This window comes from Nicotiana tabacum, chromosome 24 (genome assembly GCF_000715075.1).
Source record: "Nicotiana tabacum cultivar K326 chromosome 24, ASM71507v2, whole genome shotgun sequence".
Classification (NCBI taxonomy): domain Eukaryota; kingdom Viridiplantae; phylum Streptophyta; class Magnoliopsida; order Solanales; family Solanaceae; genus Nicotiana; species Nicotiana tabacum.
The window spans coordinates 92,336,060-92,354,021 of record NC_134103.1 but is presented as its reverse complement, the minus strand read 5'-3'; the positions used below and the strand labels follow the sequence as shown (position 1 = coordinate 92,354,021).

At 38.1% G+C, this 17,962-nt stretch overlaps 1 protein-coding gene across 3 annotated transcripts; it reads left to right on the top strand.

Moving 5' to 3' along the window:
* The first annotated feature begins 13,896 nt into the window (after positions 1 to 13,896).
* LOC107782838 (splicing factor U2af small subunit B) lies at positions 13,897 to 17,755 on the top strand. Of its 3 annotated transcripts, XR_001647331.2 has the most exons (7): positions 13,897 to 14,242; positions 15,014 to 15,100; positions 15,177 to 15,258; positions 15,928 to 16,054; positions 16,178 to 16,731; positions 16,839 to 17,094; positions 17,459 to 17,755. XR_001647331.2 is itself a non-coding variant. In XM_016603776.2 (6 exons), exons 1-5 carry the CDS (start codon positions 14,006 to 14,008, stop codon positions 16,686 to 16,688), a joined length of 1,044 nt encoding a protein of 347 aa, XP_016459262.1. In that variant the 5' UTR covers positions 13,897 to 14,005; the 3' UTR covers positions 16,689 to 16,731; positions 17,459 to 17,755. The 3 variants fall into 3 exon arrangements, 2 of the variants coding, with proteins under 2 accessions (XP_016459262.1, XP_016459263.1); XM_016603776.2 differs by lacking the exon at positions 16,839 to 17,094; XM_016603777.2 differs by lacking the exon at positions 16,839 to 17,094 and having other exon boundaries at positions 17,413 to 17,755.
* Positions 17,756 to 17,962: the final 207 nt, after the last annotated feature.

Here is a 17,962-nt window from a genome sequence, read left to right as displayed (position 1 = left end):
GGAGTAACGAGACTTGGTATTCCGAGTGTGATGGAATTTTCATTGTGATACAGTGTCATCGTCCTTGTTTGAACACATTACGGTTCGCCGGTGTTATGATCTTCTTTGATTTTGCCTTCGAAGCAGGGTGTTGTGAAATGGTGCTTGAGAGGCGGTTGTCAGAAATAGCGGTGTGCAGTGGTTCAGGATCGAATGGTGATTCCAATGTTGATGGCTTGAGAAAGGTGATATTCTAGGAGACTTAGAATTTGTGGTAATTTGTTAGTTCATGTGCTACAGAGATGGATTTTGATTTGAACATTTGGGTAACGAAGAATGAGGAAGGACATGGGGAGGTGTCTTGCGGTGGTTAATTTACTAGCAAGTCAAGTACGAGAAGCGGAAGTCGAGAAGTTGCTTAAGGGAGATGGTTTGACCGAAGTGGGAGAGGTAGAGTAGCGTATGGATTTTGTGGTAGGATATCTACGTACCTTCAGAAAGTGTAAAACAGTTTGGGAATCGTGATGGAAGGTGACTTGATATATGTATTTTACTTGGAATAATGGTTACCGTATGGAGAAAGAGTGAATATGGCAGAAAAGAGTTTGCTTGGAATGAAAAGGGGTGTGAAGATTTGACTATCGTCTCAGATGCGATATGACTTAAGTTTGGATGATATTGTTGAACTCTTAGTTGATGTTAATGAGGAAGGAACAGACTTATACAACGTCGTTGAAAGAGGTCGGATATGAGATCGTGGTTGATGATTCAGAATGTTCATGAAGAGATTTAACAAAAACACTTCAAGAAATTTGGCGGGTTAACGTTGTGAGATCATGGTAATTGAGAAGGAGGAATCATTGCGGGCTCTACATTATGTGATGGTAGCTTAAAGCTAAGTCGGGGAGCTCCACCGTCTATGATTTGATCGCGTGGTTGTTTGCTTGTGCTGGTTCTGGTTATCGGTGTATTGGTGAACTATTCATGACCAAGAAAAGAAAACATCGGGAGTACTTCGAGCACGGAACTTGATAAATGTGTGCCAAACTTCGTCTTATTAATTCGGGTGCAGGTTTTGGGAAGACTCAAAGTTTATGCTTCTTGTGGGTGTAATGTACAAGGAAAATAATTCAGCCGGTTTCTTCTTTGAGAGGGTATTCATGTGCTAACAGAGAAATGTAGTTTGGTTATATTCGAGACCGGGTCAGAGTGGTTGACTCTTAATAATGGTCCAGTGAGTTCAGGAATTTAAGTCTAGTACCTAAGGATTTCGGGTCCGTTGTGTGGTTAAGGATTGAGTTTTTGCAGGGTATTGTGAACGGGACTTGGAGTGTTTTATGTTATCATCGGGTATGCGGTGCAGTATTGGAGAAAAGGAAGAAATAACTTCGGATTTGCGGGAGGTCTTGCAGAATAGGTATACCAGTTGGAAATGCCATTGTGCGCATGAGAAAGGTATGAGATGAGTTATGAGTATTGAGATGAAGTGGTCTCGTGATGCGGGTCACTCGGTATGGGTGAGGATTTAGTTCGTATGTTTGAATAGAGCTATTATTACTTCTGAGGCAAGTCTAGAGTAAATTGGAATGAGTTGGGTCGGTTAGTAATGGTTGAATCAGCAAGATTGTGGCAATGATCAGTTCCTTCAGCGTGTGGAGTTATACATGTGGGTTGTAGTTGTACGTGCGAGCTCGGCAGCTACCAAAACTTTATTGATTTGGGAGGTATTTGATTTAAATGGCCTTTTGTATAAATGGAATCCGGAAGAGTCATGGCGGTTTAGATCACGACTTGAGGTTTGTATTTTCTACAATCTGGGAATTCAGTTGCGTGTTGCATTGGTTCTTCTGAAATGAGCTAAGTGAAAGGTTTCTAGCCTATGAAGTGTTTATTCTACTAGTGATTGAGGAGTTATGATGAATTCTTGTACAACGGCATAATAGGTGCAGTGAGCGTCATGGGAATTTGAAAGTTAAGGATCAAGGTGGTGGTTCGGTGTTGACGAGAATGTCACCAGCTCAGATGAGCAGGGGAGAATTCAGATGTTTGGAGTAAGCTGGCATTTTCTTTAGTGTCACCTGCGAACGACATTCTATGTAAGAGGCTTGCGGATTGATTTGCAGATTCTTGAATTGCCTTATAGAATTAGAATGGTTGGTGGTATGGATGTGTAGACTTTTCTACCTGAGTGAAACCTCGTGGGAGCGTACCCCACAGGGATATTTGTATAAGTGTGACATGCTAGTCACCTGATTGTTAAAGATTGAAACCAAGTATGGAGATTTTTGGGTACTATCGTCAATGTGGGAGTTTGTTCCGGATTGGGACGGCTGCTCGTGTGAGTCATGAATAGGGCCATTGTGGATCTTTAAAAGGTTATTAGCCCAGTATGATATGATTAGAATCGGTTTGAGGTCCGTTAGTGGGTCTAATATGAATGTGTGATCTATGTAAGGTCAGGCATGTTCATTCGTCATAACATTGCTTACGAAGGAGTCATCGGGCATTGGATGTTATTTTCGTTGTCAGCTATTCCGTGTAACCTATATTGTGACATGTGGGTTGTGATATGGCTTGATTATTCGCACATGTATGAGGTCTCGTGTAGCTTACAGTGTTATATGAGCAGGATAACTCTCGATTCAGGTCATTTATCGCACCTTAGTTGTGCTTGAGTTTCGTAGCGTGTGGCGATATTCGCCTCCCCAGTATTTGTCTTATGCACCGAACATGCTTGTGGTCGATATTCGGGTATTTCGTAAGTATAAGCGTTACGGATTGATGTGTCTGTTTTCTTCTTGATTGTTATGTGCGGATTGGGTGGCACGCTGCCACAGGTATGTTGTTTGGATCGGGTTGCACGCCGCAACGGTATTATGTGTGGATCGGGTTGCATGCCGTAACAGCAAGATGTTAAGTACGATTCCCTATATCTATTCTTGTGCATTTTGTTTCTCATTTTATGAGAAATGTTCATAAAATCTTTTCGGTTGTTGTATTAGCTACGTGGGCTAGGTAGTTCTTTTCTAGAGTTCTTTTTTCCTTATATATCATATTCGAGTTGTGGCTTATTGGCACATTGATAGCGTCATATGAGATTTTGGTCAGTGTTTGAGATGGCTTATTGCCTGAGCAGCTTGTACTGAGTGAGACGAGGTTATGGGACCTGGGATCAGTGCGATCAAAATTATGTAGGGGATGTTAAAGAACAAATATCGTGATTCAGTTCAGAATAAAGTAATGGTTCCTGTCAGTAGGAGAGACTTATAGGATTTGTTGATTCGGCAGGTGGTTATGAGTTTCTACATGTCTAGTCCATCGTGGCAGCATTGGTGGATTGGAACCGGGCTTATAAGTGTTATGAGGTATGCTTCGGGCGCCGGGTCAGTGATGTTTCAGTTGTTGTGCTTGGAAAAGGTTGCCTTGGGCAAACGAGTTATGCGGTGTATTTTGTGATGTCAGCCTGGGTGCATGATTATGTGTAGATTCAGCATGTGGAGATCTGCACTGTGTTCGTATGTTAGAATCATATCTTGTAAAGAAATTCAGAAGTTGGAATTTGGTTCTAAAGCTTGTTAGCTAAGGTTATATGGAGGATTTTTGGTCTGGCTCGAGCTAATGTGTTCAACTAGATTGTGGTAGCACGGGTAAGTGCACGAGGTGTTAAACAGTGATTTTGGACAACTCCGGAGCAGTCCTTATCATGTTCGAGGACGAACGTATGTTTAAGTGGGAGAGAATGTAACGACCCGAACGGTCATTTTGAGCTCTAGCGTGTCGTTCGACGGTTTGAGCCCTTGAGTAGCTTCACTTCAAGTGTTATGACTTGTACGTGTGGTCGAAATTTAATTTCGGGAAGTTTGGAGTTGGTTTGGAAAGAAAATTCTAAATAAGCTTTAAGTTGGAAGAGTTGACCAAAGTTTGACTTTTGAGTAAACGACCTCGGAATCAAGATTTGAAGGTTCCAATAGGTTCATATAATGATTTCGGGCTTGGGCGTATGTTCGGGTCGAGTAGCGGGTGGCCCGAGAGTATTTCGGCGCTTATTATGGAAGGTTGGCATTTTGAAGGTTTAAGAATTTCCTAAGTTTGGTTTGCAATGAATTTAGAGGTTATCGGTGTCTGTTTGGGATTCCGAGCCTGAGAATAGTTATGTATGGTGATTTTGGTCTTAGGAGCGTGTCCGGATGTTGATTTGAAAGTCCGTAGGTCGTTCGGCTTCAATTGGCGAAAGTTGGAAACTTGATGATTTTTGAGAAGTTTGACCAGGAGTGGACTTTTTGATATCGGGCTCGAAATCTGATTTTGGAAATTGAAATAGGTCTGAAATGTCAATTATGACTTATGTGCAAAATATGAGGTCAATCGGACTTGATTTGATAGGTTTCGGCATCGAATATAGAAGTTGGAATTTCTTAGTTTCATTATGCTTGAATTAGAGCATGATTCGTGTTTTTCACATTGTTTGATGTGAATTGAAGTTTTGACTAAGTTCGTATGACATTTTAGGACTTGTTGGTACATTCAGACGGGGTCCCGAGTGGCTCATGTGTGTTTCGGGGTGAGTTTTGATCGAGTCTAGCCATTTCGGCACTCTAATGTTGTTCTGGAACTTTGGAAGTGCGGGAGCACATTTTGGAGTGCTGAGGCAAAGAAAAAGTGCGGACCACAGAGGAAAAGTGTAGACCGCAGAGGAATTGTGCGGACCGCAGAATTGAGATTCTGCAGATTCGATAGTCCGATTTCGGAAGCTTATATCTTTTAATCTACAAAGATTTTGAAGATGATTCAAAAGCGAAAGTTGTAGCCCTTTGAGTCTAATTTTCAGAAAGGTAAACTAATCATAATTTGGAGATTTGTAGAGAAAGTTATGGTCAAGTTACTAAAGCTTGGTAGTGCAAAGACGACTGAAGTGTGGCCGCACAATTTGGATTGCGGCCGCAAACCCTGGAATGTGCGGACCGCACAAAAATTGTTCGGTCATCACAATGAGGATCAGATTTTGTACTATATGAACAAGGTTTTCATCTCATTTTTCATTTTTGGACTTTTGGGAGATCGGTTTGTGGCGATTGTTCGCGGGATTTTCAAGAAATTCACCGGGGTAAGTGATTCTAACTCGCATTTGGTTAATATACATGAATATATTATTATTTTCATCATTTAATTAGTATTTTGAGATGGAAATTTGGGTAAAATCGTAAAAATTTCATAAAAATGAATTTTTGGGATTTGAATGTCGATTCAGAGTCGAATTTGAGTGAAACTAGTATGGTTGGACTCGTAATCGAATGTGTTTGTCAAATTTTGTGAGTTTCGTGGGATTCCGAGACGTGGGCCCACTAGCAACTTCTCGAGCGAAGTTGGAAATTATTTAAATTGATTAGTTATGGGTATTAGAACACATATTAATTGGTTAGTACATTGTTTGCATAGTTTTGGATCGACAAGCATCGATTTGAGGTATTAGAATGGTGTTGGAGCCGACTATGGAACTTCGGAGCGAGGTATGTCTCTTGTCTAACCTTTTAAGAGGGAATTTACCCCATAGGTGATTTAAATTAATATTTGCTGGTAATTGTGGGAGCTATGTACGCACGAGGTGACGAGAGTCCGTGCGCAGCTACTAGTTATGTTTATGTCCGGGTAGTTTATGACCCAAATCATGAATTGCTTGTAATGTTTGCATCCTTTGTTAATTTAAGTACCTGAATTATAATGGCAATTTATTAAAGGAATTAGTAAAAGACCGAAATTTCACGTACTTGAATTTTTGTGCGAGTTAATCTATCATTAATAGAAATTGTACATCCTTACATGTTAACCTCGTGATAGTTTCTCATTCCGGAGGTTCATAAAGTGTCCTCCTTTATTGTGAAACGGGCCGAATGCCTCGGCGGTATAGATGCATCTATGGATCATGCCGCACATCCCTCAGCAGTGTACACGTTATTCTGGATCGGGCCGAACGACCTCGACAGAATCGTGCGTTACCGCTAGTAGTTCGAATATTCACAAGATAAACCTTTCGCTGAAGCCCGACATTTTATGGTATTTATTATTTATTTAGTATTGACACTTGGCATTTTTCTGAGATATTGATGTAGAATACAAGATCGAGAAATTTAAGTTTTAAAAGAAATAATTGGAAGAATATAAACCTTACATATTTACCCCTCTATTGATGTGCACTTCATATATGCTTACGCTTTTATTATAGTGCTTTATTGGACCTTTAGTAAGTGTTGATGTCGACCTCTCGTCACTACTTTTTCGAGGTTAGACTTGATACTTACTGGGTACGCGTTGATTTACGTACTCATGCTACACCTGCTGCACTTTTTGTGCAAGTACATATATGTGTGATGGTCTTTTAGGCGTAGAGGCGCGGCTATTGCGGGGACTTTATTGTGGGTTGTATTTTGTGTAACAAACTGCAGCCTGTAGAGTCTCCATCAGAGTCATTTATATCTTCTTGTCTTATTTTTATTCTGGACAGATATTGCATTGTTGCTATACTTCCTAGAAAAATACTCATGTACTTGTGACACCGGGTTTTGAGGGTTATTTCAGATTGTTTATTATTGTGGTTCGTGCAGATACCTTTATTTACTCTGTAAATTCTATAACACCTAGATAACTCATATCCTTTATCCTTGAGCTCTTCCTCCCAACTAACAACTTTTTGTTCGCTCCTGAAGTCCAGTGACATTGTTTTACAACTTTTTAGTTTGAGATCTTATTAAAGGCCCTCTTTGAGATTCCAAAGCTTCATCATTGTCCTTGAATAGAGTTGAGCTTCCTAGGATGCTATCATTCCCCTCTTCTTAAAGAACATTTGTCCTCGAATTTTGACCTTGCAAGAAAAAGAAGACAGCACTAGTAAAGGGCATCCACTAATCTGAAAAAATGATTGGAATAAAACAAGATAGTGACAATGTGTCCACTTAACCCAATTAAGCCTTATAGGTGTAAATACTCCCTTATAAAAAATATGGACATCATCATCCCAATAAAATTTATTCCTACTTAGATTAGTTCAATAAAAACCTCTCTCGGATGCACTATGCAATGAAACATTCAATTCGAACTCGTCAATAAGGTAGTCCAAAAATATGCATGACAAAGAAATGATAAAAGATTGACCACTCATCCATTTAATACAAGTATTTCTACCACATATATCAAATAAGATACTTTTAGGATATATCCAAGTATCTACAATTACAAATCCCTTGGATTCTTCTACGTGTAAGCTATTCAAAGAGGCACATAAATTCTCAAGAAGGTCAGAAGAACCCATAAATTCCAAAATAAAATGTTTAATATATTCAAGCTCATGATTATAAGTTTACCCAACAATATTTGCGACATCAATGAATTCTAAATAATTGCTCAAATTATCACAAAAAGAGTCATAGATAGGTTCATGAAAGAGTACTTGATCACAAGCGTCACAATAATCATGCATATCCTCTTTACTAGTAGCAAACACTTTAACAAGCTCACAATCAACATGACTTGAAGAATAACTCCTCATCACACAACAAAAATCATATTCTACCAATATATCACGTGAAAGCTCACTAGACACTTGAATGAGAGAAGAAGAAATATTTAAATCATTCGCAAGCCTCTTCTCATAAATTTCATGCCTTTTTCTACTAAGTTGGAATTCATAATCATCTATGTCATACTCAATTTTAAAAGGAAGAAAATTACTCTTGCACTTGAACTTAGATATTACAGTTAATGACTTAATATGCACCAAAATATCATCATCAACAAAAATAATAAAGTCACCAATATAAGAAATAAGAGTATACATCACTACCTCCAAAAACACCTTAGGTGTTCTAAAAAGCCCAAGAATTCGAATAAACCAATTATACATGCCATACTTGCACTTATTTACCAATAAAACATCATCACCTTGTATTCTTTTATGCAATGGTTTTAACTTAATAATGGATTTAGGGTACTCCATGTCATAAACCTGAAAAAAGAATCAAAATAGTAAAAAGGTTTAATAACAAAAAATTTAACTAACCTTTTATCTTCCACCATCCAACAAGAATTGATTTTGCTAAATTCATGTTGGAATCTAATTAGATCCTTTGCCACAATCTCTTACGCCTCACATCCCCTTTTAAAAGGTCTTTCAACAAGTGGATGCATAAAATCACAAGAACTAAAACAAGAAAGAGTTAATACGTTAGAAAGCAAAGAAAATCTTTTCTTGTACACTCTATATGGCTTTTATCAAAAGACTAACTTTTTTCTCACTCTTAGCCTCCTTTCTCTCACCAAGGTTTTCTCCCTTTTCTTCACTCAAACCTTCTCTCTCTCTCTCTCTCTCTCTCTCTCTCTCTCTCTCTCTCTCTCTCTCTCTCTCTCTCTGCCTCACGGCCTTTTTCTATCTCGTGGCCTTCTCTCTTTTCTTTTCTCTCTCATAGTTTTTCATATTCTCTTTAACAATCTTTTCATCTTCACAAATTTGTGAGGGAGTCAAAGGCCCAAAAATGAGTTTCTTCCCGTTAAACTCAAAAGAGTATCTAATCTTTTTTCATGCTATATGAAACTCTTTTATAGATATATTATGGCTTCCCAACAAGATATGATAATTATTCATGGGAATAAAATCATACCAGATCACATCCTCATACCTTCCAATAAAGAATGACAATAACACTCTTTTCTCTACCTTTACTCCTTTCAACATGTATGGTTCAATATGCTCCACAAGGTAAGTTCAATTTCTCAACAACATAAGTGCTAATTGAGTTATAGCCAAACCCTTTGTCAATTCTAAGGGCACAAATCTTAGATAGCAATTTAGATCTAGTTTGAAAAATGACTTTACCATCCTCTTCCTTCCATTCGGCATACTGTAAGCTCGACTTTTCAATTTGTTGAGTCATGGCTCACCTCATTTCTTCATAACTACATGTTTGAGACATCTTGAGAAAAAGATTAAAAGCAATATGTCTCTCACAAATTTGGTTTTTTTCCTCTAATGCTCTCACTTCTCTTGCTTTTTTCCACTCAAGAAACTGTTGGTCGTTAATCTTTAGATTTATTAATAAACCTTAGTCACAACCCTTAGTGATAAGAATCCAGAGTTAGAAAAAGAAAATAAAAGTGAAGGACCAAACCTTAATCTTCAAGAACTAGGATCCCCTCTTCTTATTTCCTTTCTTGACTTGGAAACTAGGTAATACTTGAATTTTGAAATAATAATGAGAAATAACACTGTTCCTTTTAGGCTGATTTTTTCTTCCCTTTTTTCATTTTTTTTAATTTTTTGTTTGCTCAAGAACCTCCCAAGATTATCAAGATTAAAATCTTGATTAGCTTATGCTCTTATACCACTTGATAACAACACGATAGGGGGTCCAAAAACTATTTAAAAAAATTAAGAAACGTGCGGAAACTAAAAGAAAATAAAGAAACCAAAAAAGAAGACAAAAATTAAAGGTAGATTGAATTCAAAAAAGAATTTCTTGAATTCGAGAAGTCTATTCTTAAAGTTGAATCCTAACAACAACAATTAGCTAACGAATAACTAATCGCCTTTGATAGAAAATTAAAAATAAGAGATAGATTGTGAAACCTGACCCTTTAGAATAACAAGAATAACAATAAGCCTAAAATTATCACCTTTCTTGAATACCTAGAAGTGATCTAAGATTTCGAAGAATTTATCTTACTACCTTAAGTTGAGTCTTGAAGGCTGAAGAATAAATCCAAGAGTAGCTATACACAAGAGTGCAAGAAAAATCTCATAATTTTTATTGATTATAATAATCTAAGTCTAAAAACTATTAAGACACCCCTTTATATAGGTAAGAGTGGGTCACAAAATTAAAGCCAAAAAAGCAAAGAAATAAAGTCCTAAACTACTTTGGACAACAAGTCCAACTATCTTAGGAAAAGAAAAATACTAGTAAATAAAAACCAAGTCAAACTTGGAAAGTAACTCCAAGAATCTTAAGAAAAGAAAAACATAACCTTAACTACCTAGGAAAACAATAAATCTAGTACCAAAATATATTAAAATAAGTTAAAACCAATCTAGGATAGGATCCTGAAAGTCCCAGTACAATCTTGGATAAGATCTTGGAAATCTTGAAAATCTTGAAGGCAACTTAGCACCAACTTGCACTCAAATTATAGCACGCCTATTGTAACCTTGTTGGACATCATGTAACTCATTTTTATGTTATAAAAACGTGGCTTTATGTAATACTTCTTGGGCTGAAAGTTTGGACACATTTTAGGTGCCAAATAGGTCCAACAATGGCATGATTTGTACCTTCTCTAGAGGATGTTTCTTGGGATCTAATCCACCTCTTCTTGGACATGAATTTGGGCCATAAAATAATTATAACACCTAGATAAATCACATCCTTTATTCTTGAGCTCTTCCTCCCAGCTAACAACTTCTTTGTTCGCTCCTAAAGTCTAGTGACCTTGTTTTGTAACTTTTTAGCTTAAGATCTTGTTAAAGGCCCTCTTTGAGATTCCAAAGTTTCATCCTTGTCCTTGAATAAAGTTGAGCTTCAACCTCATTCTTGAGAGACTAGATAGGTGTTTTACTACATATGACTGGATTGAAATGTTTCTTGAATCTACTGTCACCCATTTGCCTATAACTTACTCTGACCACTACCCTCTCCTCCTTAACATTATTAGTAAATAACATAGTTATCATATGAGACTCTTTAGGTTTGAGTCAATGTGGAGCCATCCTCAATTCCCGTTGATTGTGCATGAGAGCTTCCAACCAACTAATGACCTCCTAGGGTCCACTAATGTGTTCAAACATAAAGTGACTAACTTGAATAGGCAAGTGTTTGGGAACATTTTCCATAGGAAAAAAAATACATTCTTGCTAGACTTAATGGCATTTAAAAGTCTAATGCTTACCCTTTCAGTAGATTCCTCCATGAGTTAGAAACCAACCTCCAAACTGAATTCTCAGCTATCCTCAAGAATGAAGAGGACTTTTGGAAGCTAAATCAAGAATTAACTGGCTATATGATGGTGATGCCAATACTAGGTTTTTTCACACAACCACTCTTAATAGAAGAAGGGGGAACAAGATTCTTTGTTTAAAAGATGAAGTAGGTAACCAAATTCAGGAATCTCAGCACATAAAAGACACCATCTTGAGCTATTTCAATAATCTCTTTACCACATCTCATATTTCTTCCATTTGGCAAACCCCTTGTAATGTTGATACACCTCTTGTTCTATCCAACAGTGACATAGCATCTATGAACCTCCCCCTTAGGCTATCTGAAATCAAGAAGGCCATTGATTCTTTCAAACCACTTAAAGCACCAGGTCCTGATGGACTCCATCCTCTTTTCTACCAGAAATACTGGTACATACTTTCTAGACAGGTCAACAACTTGTGCCAATGGGTCTTCTCCACATCCACCTTGCCTCTGGAATAAGCAAAATTTACTTGTGCCTACTTCCAAAGTGACCAAATGCAACAATGCTAAAGAACTTTAGACCAATATGGCTATGCAACACAATGTACAAGCTAGTCAAAAAGATCATAGTAAAAAGGATCAAGTATTTCCTTTACAATATCATTGGCCCCACACATGCTAGTTTCCTCTCAAATAGAAGAGATGCTGACAATGCTATTATTGTCCAAGAGTACATCACCCATGTTCAAAAAATGAGGGAAAAATACCAATATGATCCTAAAGATTTACCTAGAAAAAGCCTTTGACACACTTGAGTGGTCCTTCCTTAGGGATTCCCTATTGTTCTTCAACTTCCTAACTAATCTGATCAAGTTGATCCTTTCTTGTATCTCTTCCAGCTCTATCTCTATACTGGTCAATGGGAACCAAACCAAGTATTTTTTCCCTATTACAGGGACCATGCAGAGAGAACCGTTTCTCTTTATCTCTTCATAATCTGTATGGAGAGGCTTTCTAGGTCCATTGAACATGTTGTTCTTAGGAGGGATTGGTACCCCATCAACATCAGCAGGGGTGACCCTAAAGTTTCTCACATATTCTTTGCAGATGACCTTACCCTGTTTGCTAGATCCAATAGGAAAAATTATGAAACTATCTTGGCTTTCCTTGAGGACTTCAATGTTGCTTTAGGTAAGGAGGTCAACTTTCTGATATCTAAAGTTATCTTCTCTGCCAACTATAAGGATGACTGGGCCAACCTTTGTAACTCCATGTTAGGAATTAGAAAAAGCACAGAGTTTGGCAAGTACCTGGGCTTCCCCATATTCCACAAAAGGCCTACAAACAAGAATTTCCAATTTATCATAGACAACATGAACAAAAAGTTGACCGCTTGGAAAACTAAGTTTTTAAACATTGTTGGCCGTACAACCTTGGCAAAAGCAAGCTTGGGAAGTATCCTCAGCCATGTGATGCAATACATAAAGTTGTCATCCCATATAGCTAATCAAATAGACAGAATACAAAGGAATTTTCTTTGGGGCACCACTGCATGAAAAATAAACTGCACATGGTTAAATGAGATATTGTTACTAAGCCAAAGAATATGGGAGGACTTGGCTTATAACAAGCTCAGATGATGAACAAGGCTAGTATCATCGGCCTAGTCTGGAGATTGTACCACAACACTGACACAATTTGGGCTAGGGTCTTAATGGAGAAATACTATAGTGGTAGACAGAGCAAGGCTAAAGCCAAAACTAAGACATGGCAACGCATTCAAGAGGGCTGGAGGATATGCATAAAAGCTTCTAGACGGGTAGTCTATAAAGGGGATATAATTAATTTCTTATCTGATAACTAGATCCCCAACATGCAACACTAAGCTCCATTTTTCACACCCCATGGCAGGACAATCAAATGGCTTTGAAAATTAATTTCATGTATTCCAATGGGGGAGTTAAACTCCAATGTTGTACAATACCCCATTCCTAAGGCCATATCCAATATTATCCAATCCATCTCCATCCCATATACTATCAATGCCGAAGACAAGCTAATATGGAACTTCACAAGTAATGGGATATTCAGTGCAAAAACTGTCTACTGTTTAATTGACTCTAATCTGGAACACAATAATGGCCAAGATGACCGTTTTGGTCGGATTTGGAGACTTAAGGTCCCAAATAAAATTAAAATGTTCAGCCAACCCCAACTGCTATTTATGTAATGCGGACGTGGAAGACATCAATTTACGTGGAAGACATCAATTACATTTTCTTTGAATGTATCAATGCAAAAACTTTCTGGCTGAAATTGTCATAGGAATGCACTAACCATGCATGTTTTATTCTATAATATTGGATTAAATATAGGGATACAACATGCTACTAATGTGTATATGAAAGCAATGGCTCTACTCCATGGAGTCAAACTCGCCTTAAAAAACATTACTACATCGAAACTGATTGTCAAGATTTAACCTAACATATATACTAATGACAATTGCCTTTATCAAAATTTGATTGATGATTGCAGGCCATGATGCAGGCAATCCAACCTTAATACCATACCCAATACCAATTTTTTTTTTAAAAACTTAACCAAATACCATATCAAATACAAAAATTTTCAGATTCGGTATGGTGATTCGGTATTTACCAAATTAAGCACAATCCTATTTTTAATTACTTAAAAGTCTTTTATTATAAAAAAATAATAACAACAATAATCCAATATAATACCACTAGTGAGATCTGAGAAGTTAGTGTGTACATATATCTTACCCCTACCCTGAGTTAGAAAGACTGTTTTCGATAGACCCTCGGCTCCCTCCCTCCATGAACTCGCCGGCTTGCTCTTGGGATTACTCGAACTCACAATATCTGGTTCTAACAAGTAATAATTATTGCAACAAGGAAATGTGCTTTTGGGATAATTACAAATATACCATTGTATCCCAAATCCACATAAGAAAAGAGCCGAAATCAGAAACCCTAGCTTTCACCAAATCCAAAAACAGGAAGAGAGAAAAGGGCGGTGGTGGAGGAGAAGACGAAAGCAAAAGAGTTTTGTAATTCACCATGGCGGAGCACTTGGCTTCTATATTCGGTACTGAAAAAGATAGAGTGAATTGCCCTTTCTACTTTAAGATCGGTGCGTGTCGGCATGGTGACCGCTGCTCGAGGCTTCACACAAAGCCTAGCATCAGCCCTACCTTAGTGCTGTCTAATATGTACCAGCGCCCTGATATGATTACCCCTGGTGTTGACCCTCAAGGTCAGCCCCTTGACCCTCGCCAGATCCAGCGCCACTTCGAGGTATCTCTCTCTATGTATATCTTTGTGTGTGTGTGTGTGTTATACGGTGTCTTACTGGTTGTGTATGTACGGATGCATAATTATTTGTTTTATTTTATTTTTTATGGTCATATACACGTGTACGATATGAATTGAGCTTAAATGGAGAATTGAGGATTCATATGGTTGACCTCAACTTGTTTGGGACTGAGGCGCAGTGATTGTGTTGTTAGATATCTCTCTGTGTGTGTGTCCACATGGATCTATCTTGTTATACATGGGAATCTAACGAGGTTTGAGCCGGCCCATCTGCTGTCCTTGGTGGGCAGGTGGATGCAAAACCTGTACTTGTGGACTGTAGCAGGTGAATGCTTAAGAAAAATAAATATATATTTAGTGTGTGGACGCTTAATATGTGTATGATACAGTGTCTTACTGGTTGTGTACGTATTGATGCATAATTTAATGATGGATGGGTTGTCTAACTGTTATCTGTCGTGATAAAAGTGTCCTATTGGCTTTTCTCCATTATCTTTTTTTTTTTTGCATGACCATGTATCGCTAAATATATAACATATTGTGTGGATTTGTTGTTATAACCTATACTTTCTGATTAATAAGTAAGGTTGCTTTAGTTTTAGATTGGAAGCTTGGTGGAGGGGGGTTGCATGTTTGGAGGATAGTGGTCCTTTAAGTTCAGAAATTTGTTCAACTTCTTAAGATTTGACACTAAACATTAAGAGTTGAATAATGGTGGGTATGAGATATTTGTGATCACCATTGAATGTGCAGGACTTCTATGAAGATTTGTTTGAAGAGCTTAGCAAATATGGAGAGATTGAAAACCTTAACATCTGCGACAATTTAGCTGACCATATGGTACGTCCACTTTGCTGACGTGAACTTCGCTATTGTGATTTTCTTTCATCTGACCACCTGAGTGATCTTATTGTAGGTTGGTAACGTTTATGTCCAGTTCAGAGAGGAAGATCATGCTGCAAGTGCTCTTCAGAATCTTACCGGAAGATTTTACGCAGGCTAGTTCTACTCATTTTGGTTGATGATGTGTTTTTTTATTGCATTAGCGGTTAGTACTGGTATGGTTTTTCAGGTGGACTTTTGTTGTTTACGTGGAAAATAATTTGAGGAAATCAGTGTGTATCCTATGTCAGATCAATATCGGTGGTTTTTGGTTATTTTTATCTCAAGTTCATTCCTGAAAATGAATAATACAAAGTGCTACGCAGTTGATCCATACTGTGGTACAGATAAATTATTTTAGTAGTATCTCTACTGGACAGATACCCCGGTTGATACTCAACTTTTTATAGTTATTGCTGTTGTTCCCTCATTGCCTTCAATTTCTGAAGAGATTAGAATAATACTTTTATGTTGATTGCACATGGTTATAGTGGGTTTTAGCAAGTAGTCAGACTCGCAGAGTGAGAAAAGATGGCGTGCACATATATTTTAGGCTTTAGATCATCTATAATCCAAATGATGATATTCTCAAAAAGTATTGGAGGAATTCTATGGTTTGGACGTTGTAATATTTGAATTTGTCAGGGAGCATGGTTTATTTCAAAGCTGATGCTATTATTTACTAAGGAAGGGAACAAATAATATTCTTATGTTATATAATCTATTTTTTTTGGGACTGAAACCTCGTACTCTACGACTGACCATCATGAAAATTGGAAATTCAGGACGTCCAATCATTGTCGACTTCTCCCCAGTGACTGATTTTCGGGAAGCCACTTGTAGGCAGTATGAGGAAAATGTATGTAACCGAGGTGGCTATTGCAACTTCATGCATCTGAAAAAGATAAGCAGGTTAGTATCTCGCCATCTCTCTCTCTCTCTCTCACACACACACACAGAGACATCCACAACTCTCTGCCTTTGACCTTGCTAGTCTTGGTATTTGGTGGCTGATGCATTTGTTTTTTGTTGAAGGGAGCTGCGAAAGCACTTATTTAAGAGCAGGCGCAGACGCAGCCACAGTAGAAGCCGAAGCCCACGTGGTCATCGCAATTATGATGAGCGTCCGCCTGGAGGCCGTGGTTTTGGTAGAAGAGGAGGTGGAGGAGGTGATCACCGCTACAATGATAGAGGGAGGAGACCTAGGAGCAGAAGTCCTGGACGAAGGAGTGGACACAGCAGAAGTCCCGGGGGTAGGAGAAATAGAAGTCCAATTAGGGAAGGAAGTGAGGAGAGAAGAGCAAAGATTGAGCAATGGAACAGGGAAAGGGAAGAGGCGGGATCTGGGAGGAATCATGGCAGTAGTATGCGTAGGGAAGACAGGGATGGCAGTGCTGAGAGGAGGGCAAAGATTGAGCAATGGAATAGGGAAAAAGAAGAGGTAGAATCTGCTAAATACAATAATTTTGACACTGATAATGGCAAGAGTGATGGTGGTGATCACTATGGAGAACAGTTTGATGACGATTACCCGAAGCAGCAGTAGGTAGCAAATGGAAGTTATGGCTACTGATAGTAGTGTTACTCTGGTTAGTGGCACTGCCATTTATGTTTTTTGTTCCTTTCACCTGAATGTCTTTCAGTCATAGTGGCACATTGCAGAAGTATAGCTCACTGTCCATTTTCCACTGTGCAGGGTGGAGTACAGGTCCACTGTGCTGTGATTTTGAAAAAAGCATAACCCTTCTATTGTCTTCTTTTTACCATGTTTAAAAGGACAGGACTTTGTTTAGGAGGGATCATAGAGAGGCCTACTTAGGAACATTGCCATTTTCCCGACTCTGATGCATCAGTTGCTCGTACAGTGAAGCTTGCAATGATCAAAATCTCATGTTAATCTTCCAGTGTCTTTTTCTTCCTGTCTCTTGCTGACTACTATTTTTCTAATTTAGGTAACCCCAAACAGCAGTAAAATATCACATGTTAATTGGTAAATGACTGTTTTCCTTATCGAAATAGATAAAATGGTTTTTTTAGCTTTAGGTCCTATGGTCAAATGGTTTTCCCTTTCCTCCTAGGTTTACTCTTCCTGAAATAAAGATGAAGCATTTTATAGGATGATTGTGAGTTGAAAATTTATCCCTTCTATAATTATAAGCCGATCTTAGCTTTGTTAATTGCCTACAGTATCGAGGCTTCTCTCTTTCCAGGATACTGTTAGAGTTTGTCATTCTTAGAAGATTAATCTTATGCATTCCAAGTTTTTGCAGGTTAAAAGGTTCCTGCTTTGCAGCTTACAATGGTACTTGTATACAGGTTTTCTCTGCTGCAGACGAGTCCACTGGACTTTTCACATGCTAGGGATGGTGGGAAGTGAAGGAATAGAGTTCATGGGCCTATGAAGTTCTAGTTTCCATTTTGGGGTTTTACCATTTGTTAGGCATTACAGGTTTTTATCCTCGAAGACAATTGTGCTGTGTATAACTGTATTGTCCGTCACATGTTGGATTGAGTTCATTTCAGTGTTTGCTTGTGTTATTTTAAGTGGAATGCAGGTTTCTGTTGAACAGCTTTGTTAAAGAGAGCAGGATATTTATTTGGCAGTTGCTAGCCTGCAGTGTATACTTATTTTGCAGTTCCTTTCACTGCGTTGTTATGTCCCTATATATATCCTCTAGTCGAAATGGCTGCTGCATCTTCTCTTTTCTATTATGCATCTCTGAAGTAATTATGCATTGGTTGTGAATGTATGCTCTTTCGTATTATGGGTCTCCAAAGTAATTATGCATTGGTGTGAATATATGCTTGAGCTTCATGATA